We start from the raw sequence: 24,847 nt of genomic DNA, 5'->3' as shown, positions 1-24,847 counted from the left end.
TCATTATTGCATCTCCAAAACACATCTTTAATCTTTGTCTTGCTACCAACACAAACAGTGAGCTTATCGAAGGAAGGACACTCAGCAAACTCGGAGCTACAATATATAACATTAAGTATCCTGGTTTTTGTTTATTTTGTTCTTTATTTCTTTGTTGTTTATAGCACTTTGTGTACTGTGTATTTTTTCTAGCTAGTTTCACTGTGTGTGAGGTATTAACTGGAAATTGTCCACCCTTATTAAGCATCTGTTGGGTTGTTTGTTTATGATAACTTGTTGCAGTTAAACTCTTTTTCTAAGTGTGGCCTTTAGCTGTTTAAAACTTTCATTTAAAGGCTCACTGCTGCTTTTCAGCTGGGAGTAACACTTCTGCAGTTTGTTCTAAGTAGTGTGGATATTTGTAGCATTTCCATATTCAGGCTTGTATTTGGGCCTAGTGTTTGTGGAGGCTGTGTGTCTGAGTACATAATTCAGGGACATCTTGTTTTAGCCAAAGCCATTAGGCATTTCAGTGAGAGAGACTTGTTTGAGGTCATTGGCTGACTGAGGTCTCCTGGACTACAGCTTAGACTAAGCACCTCATTGGTTCTTTTGAGATTTCTTTCTTAAAACTGTCTCAGGTTTCAACTTTCTGTTACCTAAGAAGCTCAGTTGTGAGTGTTCAGCCATTTTACAGTGAGCTTATCAAGGAAGGACACTCAGCAAACTCGAGCTACAATATATAACATTAACTATCCTGGTTTTTGTTTATTTTGTTCTTTATTTCTTTGTTGTTTATAGCACTTTGTGTACTGTGTATTTTTGCTAGCTAGTTTCACTGTGTGTGAGGTATTAACTGGAAATTGTCCACCCTTATTAAGCATCTGTTGGGTTGTTTGTTTATGATAACTTGTTGCAGTTAAACTCTTTTTCTAGTGGCTCCTTTAGCTGTTTAAAACTTTCATTTAAAGGCTCACTGCTGCTTTTCAGCTGGGAGTAACACTTCTGCAGTTTGTTCTAAGTAGTGTGGATATTTGTAGCATTTCCATATTCAGGCTTGTATTTGGGCCTAGTGTTTGTGGAGGCTGTGTGTCTGAGTACATAATTCAGGGACATCTTGTTTTAGCCAAAGCCATTAGGCATTTCAGTGAGAGAGACTTGTTTGAGGTCATTGGCTGACTGAGGTCTCCTGGACTACAGCTTAGACTAAGCACCTCATTGGTTCTTTGAGATTTCTTTCTTAAAACTGTCTCAGGTTTCAACTTTCTGTTACCTAAGAAGCTCAGTTGTGAGTGTTCAGCCATTTTACAGTGAGCTTATCAAGGAAGGACACTCAGCAAACTCGAGCTACAATATATAACATTAAGTATCCTGGTTTTGTTTATTTTGTTCTTTATTTCTTTGTTGTTTATAGCACTTTGTGTACTGTGTATTTTTCTAGCTAGTTTCACTGTGTGTGAGGTATTAACTGGAAATTGTCCACCCTTATTAAGCATCTGTTGGGTTGTTTGTTTATGATAACTTGTTGCAGTTAAACTCTTTTTTTTCTAGTGGCTCCTTTAGCTGTTTAAAACTTTCATTTAAAGGCTCACTGCTGCTTTTCAGCTGGGAGTAACACTTCTGCAGTTTGTTTCCCAACCTCCCTCCCTGTTGGTATAGTGTTTTTATAGTTGGTGGCTTTGCAGTTGCCCGCCTAGTGTAAATTTGATCTGGGACCCTCCTCCCAGTCTAGCGTCATTACCTCATTCTACCCAGTACAGGGAGAGCATTTGAGAAGGCCAATCAGCTTAGTTTCTGCTACTCCTTTCTCTCTCTCTCCAAAAAAAAAAAATATATATATACTGTATTTGTGTTTTTTCTTACTTTATTTTGCTCTTCATCTTAAAAGTACTCAATTGTATTTATTACTGCTTGGTGTAACTCATTGTAAGCCTTTTAGTTTAAGCACCTGGGCTTCAGACCAGTTTTACATTAGGAAGGTTTGTGGTCTGCACTGTAGTGGCAGAACAGGTAGCTTACATCCTTCTAAGTTGGGAACTGCTGATTGAGGGCTCAGTGTCTGTTATTCTAAAAGTGTATTAATTCTGGTTTAAGCACTTGGGCTTGAGGCCAGTTATTTTACATTAAGAGGGTTCGTGTTCTGCACTCTTGTGGGAGGAGAGGCTGGACTCTGTCCTTCTGAGCTGGGAATTTCTGGTTAAAGCTTATAGTGCCTGCATATTTGAACTGCTTCTTACTGAAATTGGTACACCTCGTTTGGCATAGACTAGATCCAGACCTGCTGAATCTAGCTTTGTTTGTATAACTTGAGCACTAATCCAGGCATTTTTAAAGTATTCAGTTGTATTTATTACTGCTGGTAGTAACTTGATTAAAGTGTAGCTATCATTTCTAAGTCTTTTGGATTAAGCACTTGGGCTTCAGACCAGTTGTTTTACATTAGGAAGGTTTGTGGCCTGCACTGTGGTGGCAGGACAGGCAGCTTACATCCTTCTAGGTTAGGAACTGCTGATTGAGAGCTCAGTGTCTGTTATTCTAAAAGTGTATTAGTTCTGGTTTAAGCACTTGGGCTTCAGGCCAGTTATTTTACGTTAGGAAGGATTATGGTCTGCACTCTTGTGGGAGGAGAGGGACTCTGCCCTTCTGAGCTGAATAAGCGACTTTTCTTGATACTAAGTATAATTTTTGTTGCTTTCCACATCTGAATACCTAGCGACTGTATTTCGCCTGCCTTTCTGTTACACTGAAGCTGTTTATACTGCATTTAACTTAATATTGCACTTGGAATCCTTGTTTGTTACTATTTGACTGTATTTGTAGCAAATTCTTCTGTGTAAGCTGTAGTAGCTGATTCATAGCATTTATAAGTGTTTGCTGTACCTGTTTCTGCCTGTTCTGTGAAAAAAAAAGAAAAAAAAAAAAAAAAAAGAAAAAATATCTCTTGTTTTTCCTGCTTTACTAGTTTAGTCCAGTTTCAGAGTTGCTGATTCCTGGGCTTTGCTTGTAGTTCCTGTGTACTGTTTCCTTGCCTTATTTGGGGGAGAGGAAGTTACCTTGCTTACCAGTGGGAGTGGGAAGCATTGAGCTGCCTTTTGTCCAGTTTTGTGAGGTTTCAGCCAGTAACTAGTAGTTTATTGGTCGTTTTGGGCCAGTTTCTAGCTTTTCCAGCCCCTGGTATAAACGCTTAGAGCGGAGCTGCCACTGTTGCCCACTAGGGCAGCGTTAGGCAGGTTTAAACTATTCGGCTACCTAAAGTCCACTCTTCAAATTTTCCTTAAAACTACCTTCCTCGAACTATACTACTGATCTAATCAGCTTATCCTATAACTAAAAGATCATCTCCACTTGACTCCAAGTAGACTATTCTCTATCTGTTAAACCTAGCACTTGCTCCTACAGTACTTATTACCTTGATACGGCACTCTTGTCATAGATAGTACCCCAAAAACCCCCATTTCGGTCACCCACGTCCCCTGAATCTTTTTAAAGTTTTTGTCTATCCTTCTAGCATGTCGAGGGATCAGTTGCTAGTGTCCTCTCCTGCTCAGCTGGTGAACCTGGGAATACTGAGGCAATGTTACAATTGCCTCATGTACACAGACAACCCTCTCCTCCTCCCACAAAACACAAATACATGCGAGAGATGCAACTATACGGCCAAACTGGAGGCTGAGCTCTTCAACACAGGACTGGCAAGACCAGTCAGGAGGAGAAGGTTACCACACACACTATAGACCCAGTCTCACATAGCACCATTACAACCTCAAATCATACACATAAACACACAAAGACATACTCGGAGGCTCTGATCAAAAATCTACCAAAACAGCAGAGGCCACCAAAGCAGACACCCAAACAACCACCACCTCAGAACACAACACCTGCAACACATAGACCTCACAGTCAGAGTGTCAAACAGTCACAGCCCTTAAGGCCAAACACAATGCCAGACACACTAGTCATTGGTGACTCCATAGTGAGACAGACTGACGTCCCGGCCGCCAGACTGAGTAAGGAGAAGGTCACAGTAAGCTGCCTGTCGGGCGGTAGAATCCGCCACATAACGCAAGCACTCAGGTCTCTCAACAGCAAGTACAAATATGACTCAGTCATTGTCCACGCTGGTGTAAACGACCTGAGACGACTCCTCCTGGACTACATGAAAGAGACATTGAGGAGCTCTCTGACTATGTAGCCCAGGCAGGTATGACCTGACCTTGAGCAGTATCCTACCTTCACCAAGAGTGATGCCACAATACAGAGATAAGATGATCAGCTTTAACAATTGGCTTAAACACTGGTGTCATTCAAAGGGGATCCAGTATCTGTCTGCCTGGGATGACATGCTGGACAAGCCACGCTGTTTCGCAAGGGACGGCTTGCACCTGTCACCCCTGGGATTCCGATATTGGCAAAGGCTCTTGCCACCCCATAGTGCCTTTTTAGGCAAGGCTCAAATTCTAAACCTACCACCCTAGAACACAAAAAGAAAAAACTAAGGGTAATGCTGCTCAATGCCAGAAGTCTCAATCTCAAAATGCACACTCGAGGCCCTTCTCAGTATGGAGAACATCGATGTCTGTGCTGTGACAGAAACCTGGTTCAAGGCTCCTGAGAGCACCCCAGCGCTATCAGGTTTTACCTCATATCATGCCCGCCAAAATCCGGACAATACCAAGAAAGGAGGGGGTATCCATATTCATTAAGGACACCCACACCTCAAGACTGGTGGCAACGCGATGCATCGGAGACCATCCAGGTGCAATTAACCATAGGCAAGACTGCTCTGCAAATTGTAGCATGTTACAGGCCACCCTCACAAACTCAGGAACCTCACATGGCCTTCCTGAAAACACTAGAGGGGATAAATGTATCACCAAACACCATCATACTAGGTGACTTCAATTACCCTAATATAGACTGGGAACACTACTCAAGCCCAAACACCCTAGCCCAAAAGTTCCTGGAATTCATAAACTCAAATGCCATGGAACAACTAGTCACCATCCCCACAAGAGGAGATAACATACTTGATCTCATCATCACGAACATGGGAGCACAATGTTCAACACCGAAGTATACCCCTCACTGGTGAGATCAGATCACAAACTAATCTCGCTGGAGGTCCTCATCCCACCCCCACCTGAAATAAAAAAGACCACAGTAAAGAACTTCTCAAAAGCCGACTTCACACTTCTAAAGACTAGTGTGGTCTCCTTTAAGGCCCCCGAGCTGGTGGAAAACAGTACTCAAGCTGCTGAATCACTTACAGACGCCTTCTACCAGCACCTGCAGGACTGCATGGATAAGGCAATCCCAAACAAAACAAAGACTCTTAGTACCAAAGGCAAGCATCCAGTCTGGTGGACCCCAGCCATAAACAAACTCTACAATAAAAGGAGGAAGCTACTACAAGATACAGCAAAATCCTTAAAAGGTAAGACACCCTTGATCACTATAAGTAAAAACTAAGAGCTCTCATAAAATCATCCAAAGCAAATTTCGAGAGAAAATAGCTAAAGACTCAAAAGACAATCATAAGGCCTTCTTTAGCTATGTTAGACACCTAGGAGGAAACTCCCAGATATGCTCAGAACTAGTTCAAAATGATGTGAAGATTACTGATCCTACAGACATTGCCAACATACTGGCTGACAGGTTCAGTGCAAACTTCTCCCCCCCAAAAGGAGATATCTATACCAAACGATTGCAGCCCCCAAACATCTCCAGCCCAAGTGAGAACTGCTCTCTCCAAAGCAAAAACACAGCATCCATGGGACCTGATGGTGTCCCCGGCTGTGTGCTCCACGAACTCAATGAGGAATTAAACCCACAGCTAGGACAGCTGTTTAATCAAAGTCTTACCTCTGGATACGCACTCCAGGAGTGGCGCAACTGTGGTCCCACTTCACAAAGGCGGTGCCTCCACGACCCTGGAAATTACCGCCCATTAGCCTGACAAGCCTTATCTGCAAAGCCATGGAGAGGATCATAATGGACCTCATAAATAAAGACATAGGGAATTTGCAGACTTTGATCCAACCCAGTTTGGCTTTGTCAAAGGCAGATCATGCCTTTTAAACTTGGTTGACTTCTTCAAACAGTCACCAAAGCCATTGGGGATTTAGGAAAGGCAGTCCATACAGCCTACCTCGATCTGGCTAAGGCCTCGATACAATACCCCACTCGGGTATCATTGAAAACTCATCAGCTTAAATGTTAACCCATACATCACAAGATGGGTTGCAAACTGGCTGAGTGACAGAACCCACAGGGTCAGAGTTGCTGGCGCCATGTCAGACTCAAAACCTGTCACAAGTGGTGTCCCACAGGGCTCAGTCCTGGCCACACTCTTCTTTGGCTTCTACTTTTCCAAGTACAAGCAAACACAGGAGGGTTATGGCTGACAAAGTTTGCAGATGACTGCAAACTGGGCGCCATAGTAGAAAACACATCTGACACAGATATCCTTCAGAAGGGTCTCACAGAAACGGATAACTGGTGCCAGAGCCACGGCCTGAAGTTAAATGCCAAAAATGCATAGTCATACCCTTTGGGAAAAACAAGGTTACCCCTAGCTACCAAATAGGTGGCAATCCACTGAGCACAGAAGAAGTTATCAGGGACCTGGGGACCCAGGTTGATAGTAGTCTGTCATTCGACACCCATGTAGCTAAAGTAGTTAGGAAGACTTTCTACATTGCCCACCTTATCATGAAGGGATTCTCATCTAGATCAAGGGAAGTCATAGTCTCCCTTTACTCATCACTCATCAGACCAATGATTGAGTACAATGCCCCATTTGGGATGTATCTGACCCGACACCTGCAGCAGCTGGAGAGGCCACAAAAGTTCCTCACCAAAAGGATAAAGGGTCTCAAAATCTGTCCTATGCTGCCCGACTGAAAGAACTCCAGCTCTATTCAGTCGCATATCTTTGCTCAGAGGTGACCTTTGCCTAACATACAAGGCCATGTCAAACCCAGATTTGATGAATATGCTTCACCTCAAAAAATCTAGATCCATCAGAGCCACAAGGGCGGGAGACTTAAACCTCGACACGGCTATTAATAGGACGTGCTGGAGGGATAGATTCATTACCCAAAGACTCCCTATGCTGTGGAACAAAATCCCGGTACATGTGAGGCAGAGCACCTCGCTGGCCTTGTTCAAGAGAAATCTTGACCAATGGATGGGAGATCGCAGATATACCCCAGGGATTACCTCAGTGTCACTGCTCGACAGAGGCACAGCAAAATAATGGGTATAGTTCCCCATACTAAAGGGGTGGCGTAAGCCACAAAACGATGGGCTAGGCTTGTAAATGCCCTCGGGCAGATAGCCTAGTATAAACCTATGAACCTATGAACCTAATATGTGGAAATCTGTCATAATAAAACCATAGCCAAAAAAAACAACATACAGTCCCTTCATGTATTTCCCCAGTTCCATCCTCCCAACCATGTGCAAACTCTTTGAGAAAATTGTCTGCCTTCAACTCACCGAATATAGTACTAAATACCACCTCCTCTCACAAAAACAACATAGCTTCTGGTCAGGGATGAGCAATGCCACATCCAACCGGTTTCTGACTGATGCAGATTCAAATGTCAATGGACAAGGGCATGTTCCTGGAGTACAATTTTTATAGATCTTACCAGAGCCTTTGAATTAGTTAATCCTCTCTTATAATCCACCATTTCAGAATGAAGCATTAGCACTGATGCTACCCCTTGGTCCCAAGGTTATTTGACTATTTGCCATTTCTCAGTGAACTGTAACTCCTGTACCTCTCACTCCATTCCAGTACTCAAAGGTGTACCTCAAGGATCTCTTCTTGTCTCCCCCCCTTTCTGTTCACTATATACATTAACTTCCACTTAATCTTTCTTACCTTCCTCTTCTCCTCAGCACTGATGATGTGGTCCTGTACCTCTTCAACCACTCAGTAAACTACCTTACAACAAGATCTGTAATCTGACTTTGATCACCTCAATGAGTGGATTACTACTGAAAGTGCATAATAAATGCATCCAAAATTAAATCTGTGCTTTTGGTACTAAACAAAGATTCAGCAGATCCAAGAAAACTTTAGCAATCTGTGACCACAACCACCATCCCTTTCAGTTTGATCATTTAGTCAGTTTCTAACTGCCTGTTGATAATACATGAAAAAAAATGAACCCCCCAGTTTTCCAGGCACAATTGTATCCTTTTTTCTCTTGTTCTCAATCAGGTCTGCAGTAGGGAAAGTAATCCTACTCCCGCAACTTGAACTCAGCATTCCTTTTATGTAACCAGCCTCTTTTAAAATCTCCATCACTGTTCAAATACTAGAAAACAAAATATGTAGATTTATTACACAGTCCCCAAGAAATGAGCACCACTGTATAATGAAAAAAAGGCAAATTGGCTCCCAGTCAACCAAAGAGCAGACCTGCTGATACAATGTCAACTGTTCAAACTCTTGCATGGAGATATCACCCCCTTTAACCTCAAAACTAATAAGGCACCCCCTGCACACTTACAGTCTAAGAAATTTGAAACACTCAGGCCCTAAACCACAAATCTACGTATGTCTGACCATACATTCTCAGTTTGTGAACCTATACTGTGGGAGTTTTGTGAACCTATACTGTGGGAGTCCCTCCCAGCTGAAATTAAAGACTCATCTTGCTATTTCAAGTTTAGTTCTCTCATAAAGTCATGTTTAGTTAAAGAACTATAAATGTATCTGTTACCCTCAAGACACATCACTTAAATCTACTTTAACTCTTTTCCACTATAAGTGAACCACTAAGATGCTTTGGATCTTATCACTTCTTTTATTTATTCTACTCTTATTTTTCAAAAGTTTTGAAACTTTTGTATATATTGAAAATGAATATATTGGATTTACTGTATATCCAAAGCACCATGCTATTATTGTACTATTTTATTGTCATCTATATGTTCATAGATAGTATTAAGTTATCCAGACTTTTTACAAGCTTAGCCAGTCATCTTTGATTAGAATCAAACCTTGTATCTATGAGCTAAAGACCTGCCATTACCTACCCCCAAATTTATTTGTCTGAAGTGCTAGAGTACTCTTGTCTGTTTCATATGTCTGATTAGTTTTGACCCCATGCTGAAACTGAAATTGGAATAAGTGGATGCACAGAGTCCTCTCTAGGCACAAAACTGTCAGTGGAAAATAAGGAACTACAAATGTAAAGAAACACCGACAGTACCACAGCTAGGAAATTTATTTAAGTAGAACAGTACAAACAGTACACAGGTTAGCACTTTCAGGGATCAACCCCTTCATCAGACACTGATGAAGGGGTTGATCCCTGAAAGCGCTAACCTGTGTACTGTTTGTACTGTTCTACTTAAATCTCCTAGCTGTGGTACTGTCGGTGTTTCTTTACGTTTGTGAAACTGAAATTGGTCAGAACTGATCTGTTGTCTACCCCTGTGAACAAATTCAACAAATAAAACACATACATTCATTCAGTCTTTCATTTACATATTTATGTATGTTCCTTTGTATGTGTAAAATGCTTACTTGCCATAACAGTTCTATTTAAACATATTAAACATGAATATGCACAGAATTCTAGCACTATTTACATTCAAATTGGAATTTTATTTTCAAAGATTCGTCATGCTGTGGTACAGTTGATACATGTTTGACCTAGTCTGGCAGCAACTATAGAGGACTAAATCTATTATGCGCTCTTTGATTCCTCCAGCCTCCATCTGCACTCTGTGTGATACTGAGAAAGTCATTTTACCAGACATGCCCCCTGGTAGCAACAGAAACCGGGCACGTCTGTTCAGTAGGCACATCAGCTAAACAGGCAAACCACTGAGTTGGTTCATAGCTGCCCTTCAGGCCATTTTACATCGTGTCAGTTTCTCTTTTTGTGCTCAAAATAACCTATCCCATCTGGTTATAGATTGGTCTTATCAATCCCATTGTGTATAATTATATATTATCCCTAATGAGAGTAACTGGGATCATACCATCGATAATGTGAGGGGACCTGTGCATGGGATAAAGCATTTAGTAGCTGCCTCTGTCCATTACTAGTACAAGGTGCAGTTCTTCTGTAAATGTTCTTTTTCCTATCCACAGATCTAAGATGTGCTTGAAGATGGATAGGGATAATCTTTGTTTTATGTGGATGGGCAGTCTGTTCCATAGCAACAAAATCCTCAGCGAATTACATCTTTCCCTCCAAACCATTTTGTTGATGTTGAAGAAGAGGTTGAGATACCTCGAACGAGTGTTTCTGATGCCATTTGAATTACCTATGTGTAGTAAATCCATCAGTAATGGGTGGGAGGATGCCTAATATGCGAGACACAGGTCACCTCTTAGCAGTCTGTAGGATGCCAACTGTAGTGACAGGGCTTTGAGTTGGTCCATGCAGGACATGTTTAGACCTTGTATCCTAGTAGTATATCTGTTTGGGCACTCCAGTTGTTGCATGTATCTCGACAGATGCATGCCATGGAGGGGCATTATATTCAATGGCTGGCTTAATGAGAGTTGAGTAATGGGAGACAATGACATCCCTAGATCTAGACACAATCCGTTTATTTATAAGACATGCAGTATAGAAGGACTTTCATACAACAATAGAGATATGTTGGTCAAAAGTTGGATCACTGTCGACATAAGTTCCCAAATCCCGAACAACTGGGTCAACTGTTAAAGGTGCATTTTCAGTGTGGTAGTTCCCTCGGGTAGATGAGTTCCCAAAGGATGCAGTAATGTACTTTTTGTCATTTAGTTTCAGGCTGTGATTTTAATGCCAGTTATTTATTCAAGACAAAACTTTTTGCAGGATGGCTTAGTAATTTGGGAATTCAGTGACTGCTCCTAGCTTGCCTGCTTTTCTGAAATGAAATTTTGCATTTCACGTGTTGCTGGTTTTGCCATATATGATTTAGGCAAATTTGTAAGTTAACCTAATTTTAATGTTTGCATTTACTTTTTGAATTACTAATTCTGCCATTCCTAATTTAAAATATTGGTGGTATGCATATACTCATACACATACATGCACACACACGCACTTAGACAGAAAACAGAGGAGTGACAGAATAGCCCTGAATGCCTTAAAGGAAATGTTGACTCCAGGTGGGAACCTTGTTAAAAACTGAGGTGCCCAAGAGCAAGGGAAGATACTTTGAAGACACAAGGCAAAACAGTTCAGAGGAGACTCGAAATATTTTATACAAAGAATAAAAAAAAACGCCACCCAGAATGTTACAGTAAAACAACATTTTAATACGCTTAAGCGCTTTCATTCCAAACCATTAGGAACTTCCTCAGAAACAATTTATAAAATGTGAAAAGAGAAAAATATATTGTGCTTCAAATATATAAAACACAATGTATAAAATTGCAAAGAACATCACCATGCTTTGAACAATTTTTTTTAAAACTTAAATACTAGCATATTTAACTTTTAAAATGGGTTTAATAGCAAGAAATTAATTTAGTCCTGGAACTAAACACAACTACACTTAATTCTCTATCTCTCAACTATTTTTTATTTGTGTCCCCCCCCCCCTTTTTTTCTTCACCTTTCCCTTCTTGTTAGCTCTCTGATCCTATCCTTTCTCACAGTGTCTGTTCTTCTCCCTCCTTTTGTCTCTTCTCTTCTATCCCTCACCCTACCATTTTTTCCAGACCCTTTTTGATAGAACTTATATACTGTTTATATTTTGCTTCTCCTTAACATTTTCACTTCCCCTTAACATTTTCTCTTCCAATATTGTACTCCCATACCTTACAGATTATCACAATAATCTCTTTTTCCTTAACCCATAAGTTATTCTCAAGTATACTACTATCCTTAACTAACATATTTCCTATTTCCCTTGTATTCTATCTCTCTGTCCTTCCACCTTATACTTTTTTTCACCATTATTTTTACTACCTTAATTTACAAAATAACAGTTACTTGTGCATCATATTTATGTATGACTGTTGTCTGTTCTTCTAGTAATGCATAACACCAACCTAAAAGGCTGAATCTCTGGAAAATGTTGTCATTGATCTATGTTATTTAAATTGTATAGTATCTGTAAATTGCATGAATGTCTGTAAATTGAATATATGACTATATTTGTTGGAGCTTTTCTCCCCAGGCCTTCGCTGAAAATGAGTTTCTGACCCAGTTGGACTTTCACAGTCACCAAATGTCAATAAATGAAGTAAGTAAATACATACCCCTGCATTAAGTAACAGCTGCCAAATCAGTTCACACTGCTCTAATCGGAGCTCCCAATCTCCTACCCTAATGGGCACAGGAACTTTTTCTAAAACAATAAAATCAAACTTCCTAAAGTCTTTACAAATTGCAAAATACTTATATAAAGCATTAACGCTGTGAGCTTTTTTAATAGCATAAGTGTGCTGGTATAATTTTTTTTCTCAGTGGCCCAATGATTTTGCCAACATATAAAACTAGCAGAAAGCTATATACACAATCCTTTTTGTTTCACAGTTATAATTCCTTCTAATAGCAATTTTGGGTATCCTGCCACTGTGAAATGTGTGCCCAGTAATATAAACCTGCATTGTTTGCAAGCCCCACAACATTTCATACCAGCATTTCTAATCACAACATCATCACAATCTTTGTTGTTTTTCAAAAGAAGTTTTAAATTCTTACTGTTTTTATAAACAAATCTGGGTTGCTACCCCACCTGGTTAGTCATACCAAAGCTCCCAAAAATCGTGTTCCAATGACTATTGATTGCTTGGTTCAAGGGGTAAAAATTACTACTATACTCCACCACAAATACTTGTCTTAAATTGTCATGTTTATCTGTAGACTCATTGTGGTGCCGTAAAAGGGACCCATATTTCATACTCCTCTGCACCAAGACCCCTTTGTAAAGGTCTTCCAAAAAGTCAGGTGGATAACCATTATTCCTAAACAAGTCTGTCATAATAGTAGCCTCTTCTTGAAATATTTAATCGTCTGACACCAGCCTATTCAATCGAATTAATTGTCCTCCAAGTTCTTTTTCTGCCCTAAAGGGTGCTGTCTGTTAATGTACAAGTTGGCACTGGAGAACATTTTTTTGTTCTTATCCTCATTCGTGTTCTTATATATATAGTGAAGTTCAAGAGGTTAATAGTATCCTTATGGTATTGGTAGGTAAACTGGAGAAAATTGGCCGACTGGTTAAGAAATTCAACAAAAACCATAAGGTCACTAACACTCCCTTTCCACAAAATAAAAATGTCATTGAAATGTCTCATATGTCTTTATACTTGGTTAAACTGAGGGGTAAATACAGGGGAATTGAACACAATATTGTTTTTCCAGTTCCATAGTAACATATTTGCAAAAAATAAGGGCTGAAGTTGCCCCCATTGTGACACCCTTGTGTTGTTTGTAATATTCGCCTTGAAAATAGACAAAGTTATTGACCAGAACCATCTCCATAAAGTGGTAAACCAAGGTAATATAGATATTGTTCAGTTCTGTACCCTTAACCAGAGAGTCCAAAAACATTCAAGACCCTGATCATGAGAAGAAGTCTTATGTCTGTGGTAACACAGTCCCTAAGGCGAAAAAGGTAAACTGGTCAAACTTTTGACAAAGTGCCAGGAATCTTTTAAAAGATGTTCCTTGTGATTATAGAACTGTTTAAGCTTAAAGTCTGCATATTTGGCTAAAGACTTCATCTTGTACCCTGCAGATTCCACAGTGGGTCTTAACAGGGGGTCCATAAGAGATTTGTGAATCTTTAGGATCCCAAAAATCACTGGGATCTTGGGGTTCCTAACAGGAAAGAAGTCTGGAGTTTTAGCATCCAGATAGTAGGTAGTAAAAAGTATTTGATGGTCAAGTGAATTCTGTAATAGGCAATATTAACTTCTTTGCAAAAGGCTTCAGTGAAGAATTCCTCATTGTTCAGGTATTCCAACATCTTAGAAGAGTAGAGGAATATATCTATCAAAATGAGCCCCCCACCCCAATCCAGGCTTCAAGTGCTGAGAAAAGGGGAAGGAGAACTTGGAAAGGGTGTGTTGGAATTTAAAAGGAGGGCTAATGAGGAATAGTGTTACTCATTGATCTAATAAAAATTATGTTATTAATATAATATGATTAATGCTTTGTACAACGTTTATGAATCCTGCTTATGGAAACTTTCATGTGATAATGTGATAATATTGAAATGTGTTGAAAAAATGTGACATCATCATCATCATCAGCCCTCTTTTTTTCTCCATTTTTTCTACATGGGATCGGGGTAGCATATTAACTGTTGCCAACTCTCTAGATGAGACCAGATGGCTTAATGGTTAAGGTCTTCACCTCCCATGCAAAAGGTACAAGATTCGATCCTGATCTCCGATCAATGCCTGTTTGGAGTTTGCATGTTCTCCCTGTGTCTCTGTGGGGTTTCTCCCATGTCCGAAAAACATGCTGAGTGTTTCCATCTCAAACTCGCCAATGAATGGAGCTGTGGGCAGCAACACAGACTCTACCCTGGTTCCCTATAGGGGGAAGAGTTGTACAGACCATCCATTTTAGGCATCGACTGTGGTGTGCAGTATCCTCAAGATAGGAGAACACAGATCACAGACTGCATGTCGTGGCAGGGCTAAGCCACTCAACAGTCTAAAATATGGCTCTAGGTGATTTGGTTATGTTGACTAATGAAAAATGCTGAAAATAATAATTCTTAAAACATGCATTTTAGTTGCACTTTTTTAAAACAAGGAAGTGTTGAATTTTTTTTGTAATAAGTATCAGGTGAAAGCAGATTTATTTTGTATTTGGTAGAGCTATAACAACTTGTAATTTTTAAGCGTGGGAGTCATGAGGCTGTTAACCATGTTCACGCATATAAACTGTATCCAGGTAACTGGAGGAATGAGCATTCATGTCTGTGCTGCATTCTCCAAGAAGTGCAGCATATAGAACAGAGACTGCATGCATGCATTTGTTACAAGGAAGGTTTTTGTTATGAAAGTTTGTGCCATTCCTCTAAGTGGCCCATTGATTACCCTCCATTGCTTGTCATTCACTATGTTGAAAAGGGGAGTTGTAGGACATAAAGTAAAAGGGGAATTCTAGGGCATACTATAATAAAAATAAATAAATAAATTCTGATTACCACCTGGATAACGGCCATGTCTTGTCTGTGCTCATGTTCTAGAAAAGCAGAATGAATTGATAATAGCGATGGTAACTTGATGGTCAGCAGAAGAGGAATTGTATAGGACATCAAACGCAAAAAATGTCAGCCTTCAGAATATCGAATGCAAAAAGTTGAATATTCAGAAGGTCAGCAAATCATGGTAGTGCATTTCTGAAATTGTGGTACAGCTTGGAGTGGGGTTTAGCCCTTTACTCACTGCACTGCAATTTTGGAGCTGGTATATATAATTAATAGGGGGTGTGGGGGTGATGCAGGTGGATTGCCTCTCTGCAAAAACAATGTTTTGTGCTTTTTGCTCAGGCTTGATATTATGGATTCAGTGTTGTCTATTTGTGTAGTCGACATTCTGACATAGACCCCAGTAGGATGCATATATGAAAAATGTTTATTTTCTTTTGTCCATTACAGCAAGTAGTTGGTTTGGTACAACTGTTAAATGGCTTTATATAAAGGGAAAGAGTATGGTATAGGACAGTAGTTGATTAAAAAACATTTGCCCTCACTTTATTGAAAAAATGCTATACAAACATGTTTTTATTATGTTTAAAGTTTATTGCAATAGGGGCACTTTGAAATATTTATGGAGCAGTTACACTGATACACAATGGCTTTTATACAGAAATATATGGTTTTGATTTGCACATTTTAGAAACTGATGCAATTTTTTTTTATTTGCTGTCTCCTTAAAAGCATGTGTATATGTTTGTTGAGTTGTCTGAGTTGGGATGAAGTGAGGGTTAGGGTCATTGTTAAGTTATACTGGAGAATACATGATTTTTCTGAAAGTTCGCATGACAGATAATTAATGTTCATAAGTTTATTTAGGTGATTTTGTGGAAGGATCTTATCTCATTGTTTATAAAAGGAACAAGGAGACTTTAATAGGTTTACTGGTAGACTTCACTGACACTGCCTCCAAATATTTTACTATTATCCAAAGAACTGCTGATAGAGAAATATTTTGTAGTCGCCAATCCCTTTTGTCTGTTTTGTTTATGGGGCTTCATAGTTAAATAAGACCCCATTTGCAGTGCATTTCCAATATAAAAAACATCCAAAACAAGTTGCTTACAATAGCATGCTCCAACATGCACAAGGATGGAGCCTTGACTGGGACACAGGTGACCTAGATTCGATTATTGGTCTTGCGATGGGCAGTAAAAATGAGTGGAATTTTGTTGGCTCATCTCTTCCTTGGAAATGATCAGGTTTCACACAAAAGCTACAGCCAACAGTTGAGAATGGGGGATCCAACCCTAGAGTAAGCAGTGGGGAAATGCTCCAGCAGATCGTCTGCTGCTTTCCCATTGGCATCACTGCATATCATGTGTGGCATTCCCTAGCTCTAAATATGGCCATGCCCAACCTTTGAGGGAAAGAATTGGTCATTAGAGCAAAGAATAGCATGGGGAGATGGAGGGCCAAAGAAGTTACATTCAGTATCTTAGTGTGATCATACGGATGAAAAGAAACAAAATATGTCTTGGTACTGGAGTTTCTTTCTTCTTTGTACAGTCATCAGTTTTGATGAGACAAATACTTTATCTTGTTATTTCTTTGCTGGCATTCAGCTTCAGCAGTTTAAAGATGTAGTCCCATTTTATTACATGTAGGCCACAGGTTCTGATAAATTTCCAAATAAAGTTTTCTAAACCTGATAATTTGAGACTGTTTGGTAAATTGCAGCAGTTGTAGATATGGTATTTTACAGGACCGTTTTTGAAGAGGGGACAGCATAGAGGATTTTTTAGCTTTGAGGAAGGGATGATCTAGAGGCTCTCAAGTCAGATGGGATCACTGAGAGAACTTGAATTTTGGGAGACACAGATGTTTAATAGGAACCATCATTAAACTGACAGGGGAGTTAATCGAATGAATGATATTGCCATTATTTTTCACTTGTTATCCTGATCAGTATAAAGGTATATATTCCACCTCATACATATGTATTCCTTTCTATTTCTTTAGGTGCAACGGGAGGAAGCCCAAATGTAAATAGTAGGCCTAAAAAGAATAAAGGTAAGATAAATTGTTAAATTACATACATTATAACTATGGGTGTATTGTTTGTAGTGTGTACCATAGATAACATCTGCTGAATGCCATACTAAAGTAGGACTTTCATTTCTGTTTATACAGAGGCCATTCTTGAATTCTTGCCCTTTACCATAGCTAAAAATAGTAAGTTGAAAACAGGGAAAACTTGAGCCTTGCAGCTGCATGAGATGGCCAGGCAGGTTCCTTGTTGGTTTCTTTGCGTTTCCTGCACTGTAAATATTGAATGTATTGTTTTAAAAACTCTGTATACTGTCAATCATGTGTTTTTGTTAAGATGGTATCTTCAGCTGCAACTGTAGCTGTCAGGAGTTCAAAAAAAGAAGCACTGGAAGGTATCTCCATGTGATCTAGTGTTGAATACACTGATACAAAAGTGGACCTTTACGGACTCCTCCACTCTTTTCTGACATTTATATATTTTCTGAGGTAGTACACAATCAACATTGGTGTCAAATGATAATTGCATTGCATTTCTCCCTTTTGTATTTTTCCTGTACACTGAGTACATTTAGAAGATTTTTCTGTTATCTCATGCATATGCATAGCCATCCCATTGTTTTTTCATATGGTGATCATAGATGCACAGGCAGTACCGAGAGTAGATCTATTGATCCTTGCATTGAAACTTGGATTTCTGAGGTTGGAAGCTCTGCTCATATCTCAGTGTTAATGACCATTGCACTGAATATTCATTGCTATAGACTGACTGATTAGTCACTGATGACACTGGATGTCCTACGGATAGCGGACACATTATTCAACTTCAGTTATTACCAGGTTTTAGTATGTGTAAGTTGGGGAGTATTGGGGACAGCACTCTGAGGGGTTCCTAATTGTTTTACTGGTCTAGTGGGTGCTAAATGTTGACTATAGGAAGACCAACTAAATAAGAGTCTCCTGTATATAGTGACGATGTTGATGATTTGTAAAATAAAAGCACAAGAAAAGAAACTCACAAAAATACCAACTGGTAACCAAAAATTCGGATTCCAAGGTAACGAACCAAGTGCTGAAAAAATAGTTTATTTAAAACACCACAAAAGCATTAAAAACAACTCTAAGTACATCCAATTTGTCAATCGCTTTCACCCAGGCACTCCCAGGTTTTTTCAAGACAAATAATACATGGTTTGGTGAGCTCTTTTATATCACTCTTACCAAGTCAATGAGTTCAATCAATTTTCAATTATTCAATCATTGAATTTATAATTAAAAGTCACAAAATCAACTTGCAACTTTATCATGTATCAGATAATAATTTGTTTTACACCAAAATAACCATGTAGGACTTACACAAAATATCATTGGTTTTAAAAATAGCAAATATTAAAAATGTAAAACTACAAAAACTACACTAAACTATTCATGTGTTTCTAAACATTTCTTACTTTGTAATTTAACAGAAAGCAACCAATCAGTGTTAAAACATCTTAGTTAGCACATCATTTCTTAAAAAATGTTATGTCCTAGAAGTGTTCATAAACAGTTCTTCCTAAAAAAATTCTTATATTTACTTTCTAAAACAATAGGAATTTTAGTACAAATTAATATGTAATATTTATGAACACTTCTAGGACATAACATTTTTTAAGAAATGATGTGCTAACTAAGATGTTTTAACACTGATTGGTTGCTTTCTGTTAAATTACAAAGTAAGAAATGTTTAGAAACACACGAATAGTTTAGTGTAGTTTTTATAGTTTTACATTTTTAATACTTGCTATTTTTAAAACCAGTGATATTTTGTGTAAGTCCTACATGGTTACTTTGGTGTAAAACAAAGTATTATCTGATACATGATAAAGTTGCAAGTTGATTTTGTGACTTTTAATTATAAATTCAATGATTGAATAATTGAAAATTGATTGAACTCATTGACTTGGTAAGGGTGATATAAAAGAGCTCACCAAACCATGTATTATTTGTCTTGAAAAAACCTGGGAGTGCCTGGGTGAAAGTGCTTGACAAATTGGATGTACTTCGAGTTGTTTTTAACGCTTTTTTGGTGTTTTAAATAAACTATTTTTTCAGCACTTGGTTCGTTACCTTGGAATCCAAATTGTAAAATAAAAGGAAATGGTCACCTATGTAACAATAAGATAAAAGTGAGCAAATCACTTCATGCTTTGCCTAAAAATATGATTATGTCAATCTCTCAGTTATTTTACTAGATTATACTGAAATTAGCAGTCATTTGTCTATATGGCTGACTGTTGCTCCTTCAACTTCTATTGTGATTTGAGTGATAAAAAAGCTAGGAATCCCCTTAAAATCCAGCCACAATAGTTTCTTAACCATACCCAGTAATGACAGATTTACAGCAGTGCTTCCCCAGTTGTCAACTTTCATTAGAGTGACACTGACTAATGTGTTCAGTCTCCCTTAAATAAAATGGACACATCTTTATTGATTAATTTTTTGTTAACCAGGAAGATGGACTGATTCAGAGACCCTTTTCAGCCTCGACCCAGGCCATAACATTAAGGCAAACAAATTATTCATTGAGTGCAAAAGCATATATAAACGACCTATACAATGGATTACAAAAACAGGATAAGCAATGATGCTACAATGAACAATAATAATTTAAGTATACAGTGGATACATGGAATAACAGTGATAAGTCATGGTAAGCAGTCACGCAAAGACAATTATCAACAGGCTGTATGATAAAGAAAAAAAAAATAGTGCACACATTAAGTACACAACTGTACATAAAAGAAATACTAGAATAAAGTAAGTGGCCCTTTATGTGCCAGCAACTCCTTTATGGATGCCCGATCGTGGACCACTATCTCTCACCGTTAAGTTAAGACTGCCATTTCAAATGTGTAACTAAACACAGTTAAAAATAAACCTTCCCCTTGCACCTAATGCATCTGTATTCCCAAGAGCGCTCTCCCTTCATTTCAAATGAGAGTGAAAGATTTTCACTTGTCTCAGTGTTTGCTGTCCCTGGAGTGATGCTGGCTGAGAATTCTCAATTGATACCACGCTACTTGGTCACCCCTTAAAATTAAAGTTGTTTCCTTAGTTTTTTAAGTTCAAAAATAAAGAAAAATAGCATGCATAACCTCTACTTAAATTTTCTCTCTCACTGTCTTCTCATTGTGAACCCAACTACATTTAAGTTCTGCTCATTTATACTTTACCATCAAATTCTACAGACTTGTTTCCATGCATGGAGTAGGCAAATCTTTATAGTTCATGCATGGCCATAAAAATGCAACAATTAAATTTTCCCCATTAGGCATTTATCAAATGGAAACAACTTGGCAATCTATAGATATTACATGCTCTAATGTTCATACTATAATGTACTTAGTTCCACCTCAAGAATAATCGTCATTAAGGAACTGTGAAGCTGGGATATTTATTTTCATGCAGTAACTAAAAAAGTGAGAGTTGGTGTTACCATGGAGATGAAAGTGGCTATACTGTGGCAGGATGTCAGAATAGTTGTGGTTCTTGTGACACATGAATATGTGTAAGGAAAAAAATGTGTATGCATTATTAAGAAATAATAATAATTACCTTCAAGGCTAACTTTATTTGGTGACTTTCTTTAGTCAAGCTGCACGGATCTTTATTTGTATATTTGAATGTCAGGGCCATAATTAGTCTGTGTCTATCCTCAAACAAAGAAATCAAGTAACTTTAATGCTTTAATATATCAGATAATAAAGTAACAAGATACAGTATACATATATATGTACAAAAATCATGCCTTCTTATTCATGCACAGCAGTATTTACATGATCTTACTATATTTTCCTGACTTGCAAAGATCTTTTTTCACATTCCCTTTCTTTTGCAGACATTTTCTAATTTTGTAAACTTTACTGTTTACTAAGTATTTAGTTACTATCTCAGTGTTATTTGTTTTGTTTTTTCTTCCCTTCCCTCAGGACTTTGCCCAGTGGCACCTCTGCCTTCACCCATCTGGCTTATTCTTCTTGGAATAACAGGAGCAGGGAATCCCTGAGCTAGGATAGTAGAGAGCCTTATGGATCCTACATCCCTATGCAGGAGTTCCCATAAACCCTCTGTTCTCCAGTGAGAGTCTGGCTGTAGGGAGTAGGCCAACTAGCTAGTCCTGAGAGGCAGTGTACCTTCTACTACAGTCAGCCTCCACCTTCCTTCCCTCTTGGTGGGAGCTGTGAGCTTGCAGTCGCTACCTCCAGAGGGAAAGCATGCCTCCACATGCTAGTTTCACCAGAGCTACTTAGTGTGTGCATACTATAATAGTGCAAGCCCAAGCTGCTCTGAGCTCCACTGGAGAAACCTCTAGTACTCCTGCTTAATTCCTCTGCAGTGGGGGGATGCAGGCGGACAGTAAGACTATTCTAATTGATTTGTTTGTCAGAAGAAGTACACCCTGTCAAACCCAAACCAGTCTTCTGGCTTTGGAACATTTCACATACTCTGTTTAATCAAGTAATATCTTTTGGCTTAAGCAAAAGCCAGTGATCAAAGATGCTCAGTATAACAGGTTGCTTGTACTCTGTTGACACTTTAAAGGCTGAGAATTTCTGATACTGCTGCCATTTACTGTTCGAGCACAAGTACCTTTCAAATTGATAGGTTGATGATTGATACTGAATAAAATGGGATTCATGACTGCCATTCTGGTAATATAAAAATGAGTAATTATGACAGATTAATGAGAAAACAGTTGCCTAGGCCGTTTTTGTTTCATTAAACTGAAATAAGTAATGGGAGGCGAAAGGACATGCTTTCTGCTTGTTTTTTCTCTCTCTGTTGTGCCATTTTTTAATAGTTGACTGATGCGTAGTGCAGGGAAATAATGACTTCTATTATGAGATTGTTTATGCTGATAGCAGAAAGTGACCTCAATGAGTAATCCTATAAAATCAAGCATGTCCTATGGGAGGGGGTGGTATGGTGAGGACAGTACTGTTCTCACCCCCTTCCTGTTTACCAGCCCATCAATAGCAAGTAGTGAAAATCTCTACTACTGCAATTTAGTACTGTAGAAACTGATGAGTAATACTTTAACAATGAGCTATATTGTCAGTGCCTAAGATCACTGTAGACTAACAGCTACAAGAAATAAAATAAAAAAAAAATCCATGTCCTTTCTTACCTTGTGTTGTAATCTAGTTCTTAATTTCTTTGCTGTTGAATATACCTAAAAATGCTTATATTATAAAGGTTGCAATGTTCTGTAAAACCACTTCCTACTCTTGCCTCCCTAAGCTGTACTTAACTGGTAGGAGCCACACCCTTCTCAAAATGCTTACTAACAGCACCCAAATATAAAAATGATAGTTAATAAAATGTTGATGTAGTTAATAACATCTTGATATACGGAGCATATGGATGGACATATGGGATGTCGTAACAAAAATGCAGTTCAGAAACTTGATCATTTAGAAGAGTAGTACATTTAAGTAAAGTCTGGTGATGTCTTGTACATGTTTGAAAACAGAATTATGATTGATATGCATCTACAACACATTTATCAAATTTAGTTCCAATAAGGTTCAAAATGAGATTGATAGAACTGTAGGCAAGAAAGCAAGGATTGCTCCACAGTGCTTTCACTTTAGATCAAGTTGTCATGTACTCCACAGTGTGAGGTCAAAGAACACATTGTGAAATTAACAATATATCGAGATTAATGTCCTGGCATTAGCCAATTTTTTTTTTGCATTAAAAGTATATGGAATTCATAAAATTAAATAGAAATTCCTCTCTTCAGGGTAAGCTGACCAGCACTAAGTAAAAACCTTCTATAAAATAACAAAGGGATGAGACTTTTCAGTGATACATTTGGTAGAGGTACATTTAGAGAACATAAAACCTGGTTTCCCTTGAATGGTAGCAAAAATTAATTACTATGTTTAAAGCAGAGCTGGTTATCGGGTCACGTCTTGACAGGGAGACCATTTGAACACACAGGTGTCACCAGCACTGAATAATCCCTATTTTAACCATGTAACAGAGTACTTTTGTTACAATTAAGGATGCTTTAAGTAAAAACTTGTAAGAAAATTTACCTTTTTGTTACCTAATTTAAATATATCGAAAATGCAGGTGTCTGTCATAACTGCAGTAAGGTGTAAGGGGGCCAGTATAGCACAAAAGTTATCTTCTAACACAGCTTTGTGGCATAGAGTGATGAAGCCAGGACTATGACCCAGCCAGCCTGAGCTTGTCTAGTTTCACTGCTGGAAGAGCTGGGTAGGGGAAGTTGGGGAAGAGTGGCTTATGGCAGCTTAGCCATCCTTGGAAAGGGAAGTGGTGACCTCTTCAACAAAATTGTCTCCAAGCAAGTGCACAAGAGTGGTCAAAGAATTGGGAGTCATGGGTTTGTGATCCAGCCCAGTGATGGTATCCCTTGACAGCATGTGTGTGGGAGCATTCATATGCCAGAAGAGGGCATAGATTGCCCTCATGTTGATGAAAGTGCTCACCTCAGCCACCATGGGATGGAATTAGGGAGGTAGCCACAAGATCTCTGATGGCTGCCTGTATGATGGCTTCTTGAGGTAGGAGGGCTAAAAGTCAAAAGGCAATGGAGGAAAAGTATGCTACAAAAAAAACTGGAATATGATAAATTATCTTCCATGCACACAGCTTCTTTCCTCTTTTCGTATTACTTAATAGGTAAAATTTAAATTGTACTCCAGATGTATTGCTGTTTGCCAGTAGTTATTCCTATTGTATTACTATCTTCTGCATCTCTATGTAGCCATTGCAGCTTCTCCTTTTCTCTGTGGCCAAGGTATGATGGTGGTATGCTCATCAAAACTGTGGCTTCTTTCAATATTTTGTGTGCCTGTGTGCAGCATCTGTCTTCAATTTCAGTAAGGATGCTGTAGATGTCCTTCCATTTTAGTTATGCAGTATTCATTACGGGTCTATATTAGATGAATGAAAGTTCATCTTAGCGAACGCTCACATGAGCGATTATCCAGGTACTCAAAACTGCAATTGTGGGGGGCTGCTAAATATATATTCCAACTCTGAGATCACACTACAGTGAGGAAAGGGCAAATATTCCCATCCTCACTGTACCGCAATCTCACAATTGTGGTTTTGAGTTCCACAATATTCGCTCATGTGAGCGTTCGCTAAGATGAACTTATGTTCATCTAATATAGACCCTTCATTACAGTAAGGATACCCTGCCAAGGGCAGCCCAGTGTCTGGCCAGTATATCAAAGCCTTTAGGTTGCTTTAATATATGCCACACATCACACATACACTAGCGTAAAGGTGACAGCTGGACATACCAACCTCAGAACTACTTTGCCACCAGTCCGAACACCATCTCTCTGTCATCCATCTGAATGTTCACTCCATTGCTGGTTCACCAAGCCATTGTAGATAAGTGCCCTGTTAGGGTTTATTGTATCTTATCATTCTTTTTATTTTTTTGTTGCTTGTGGGGTTTCATGTCATTGAAGAAGGGTAAATGCCAGTGTAGGAACATCATCATAAGCAGTGCTTGTTTTGCCTTGGTGCTTCCCAAGATCATACATCCTGTTCAGTCTGTCAGGCCTTTGTTCCCAAGACCATTCATAGTGGGCTTTCTTCTTTGGCTTTATATCTGAAGAATCAACATCTTATGCTCTTAGCCAAAGACACAATGGAA

General features: G+C 38.8%; 1 protein-coding gene across 3 annotated transcripts in view; it reads left to right on the top strand.

Moving 5' to 3' along the window:
• EDA (ectodysplasin A) overlaps nucleotides 1-24,847 on the top strand; it is a 340,203-nt gene that overhangs the window by 119,373 nt on the left and 195,983 nt on the right. For all 3 annotated transcript variants that reach the window (XM_044057188.1, XM_044057187.1, XM_044057186.1), the window contains exon 3: nucleotides 17,134-17,184. In XM_044057188.1, the coding sequence (XP_043913123.1) occupies nucleotides 17,134-17,184 (51 nt within the window). The remainder of the gene's footprint in view (nucleotides 1-17,133; nucleotides 17,185-24,847) is intronic.

The sequence above is a fragment of the Protopterus annectens genome, chromosome 15.part0, assembly GCF_019279795.1.
Source record: "Protopterus annectens isolate FY-2018-M chromosome 15.part0, PAN1.0, whole genome shotgun sequence".
Classification (NCBI taxonomy): domain Eukaryota; kingdom Metazoa; phylum Chordata; order Ceratodontiformes; family Protopteridae; genus Protopterus; species Protopterus annectens.
This window is presented reverse-complemented; position numbering and strand designations above follow the sequence as displayed.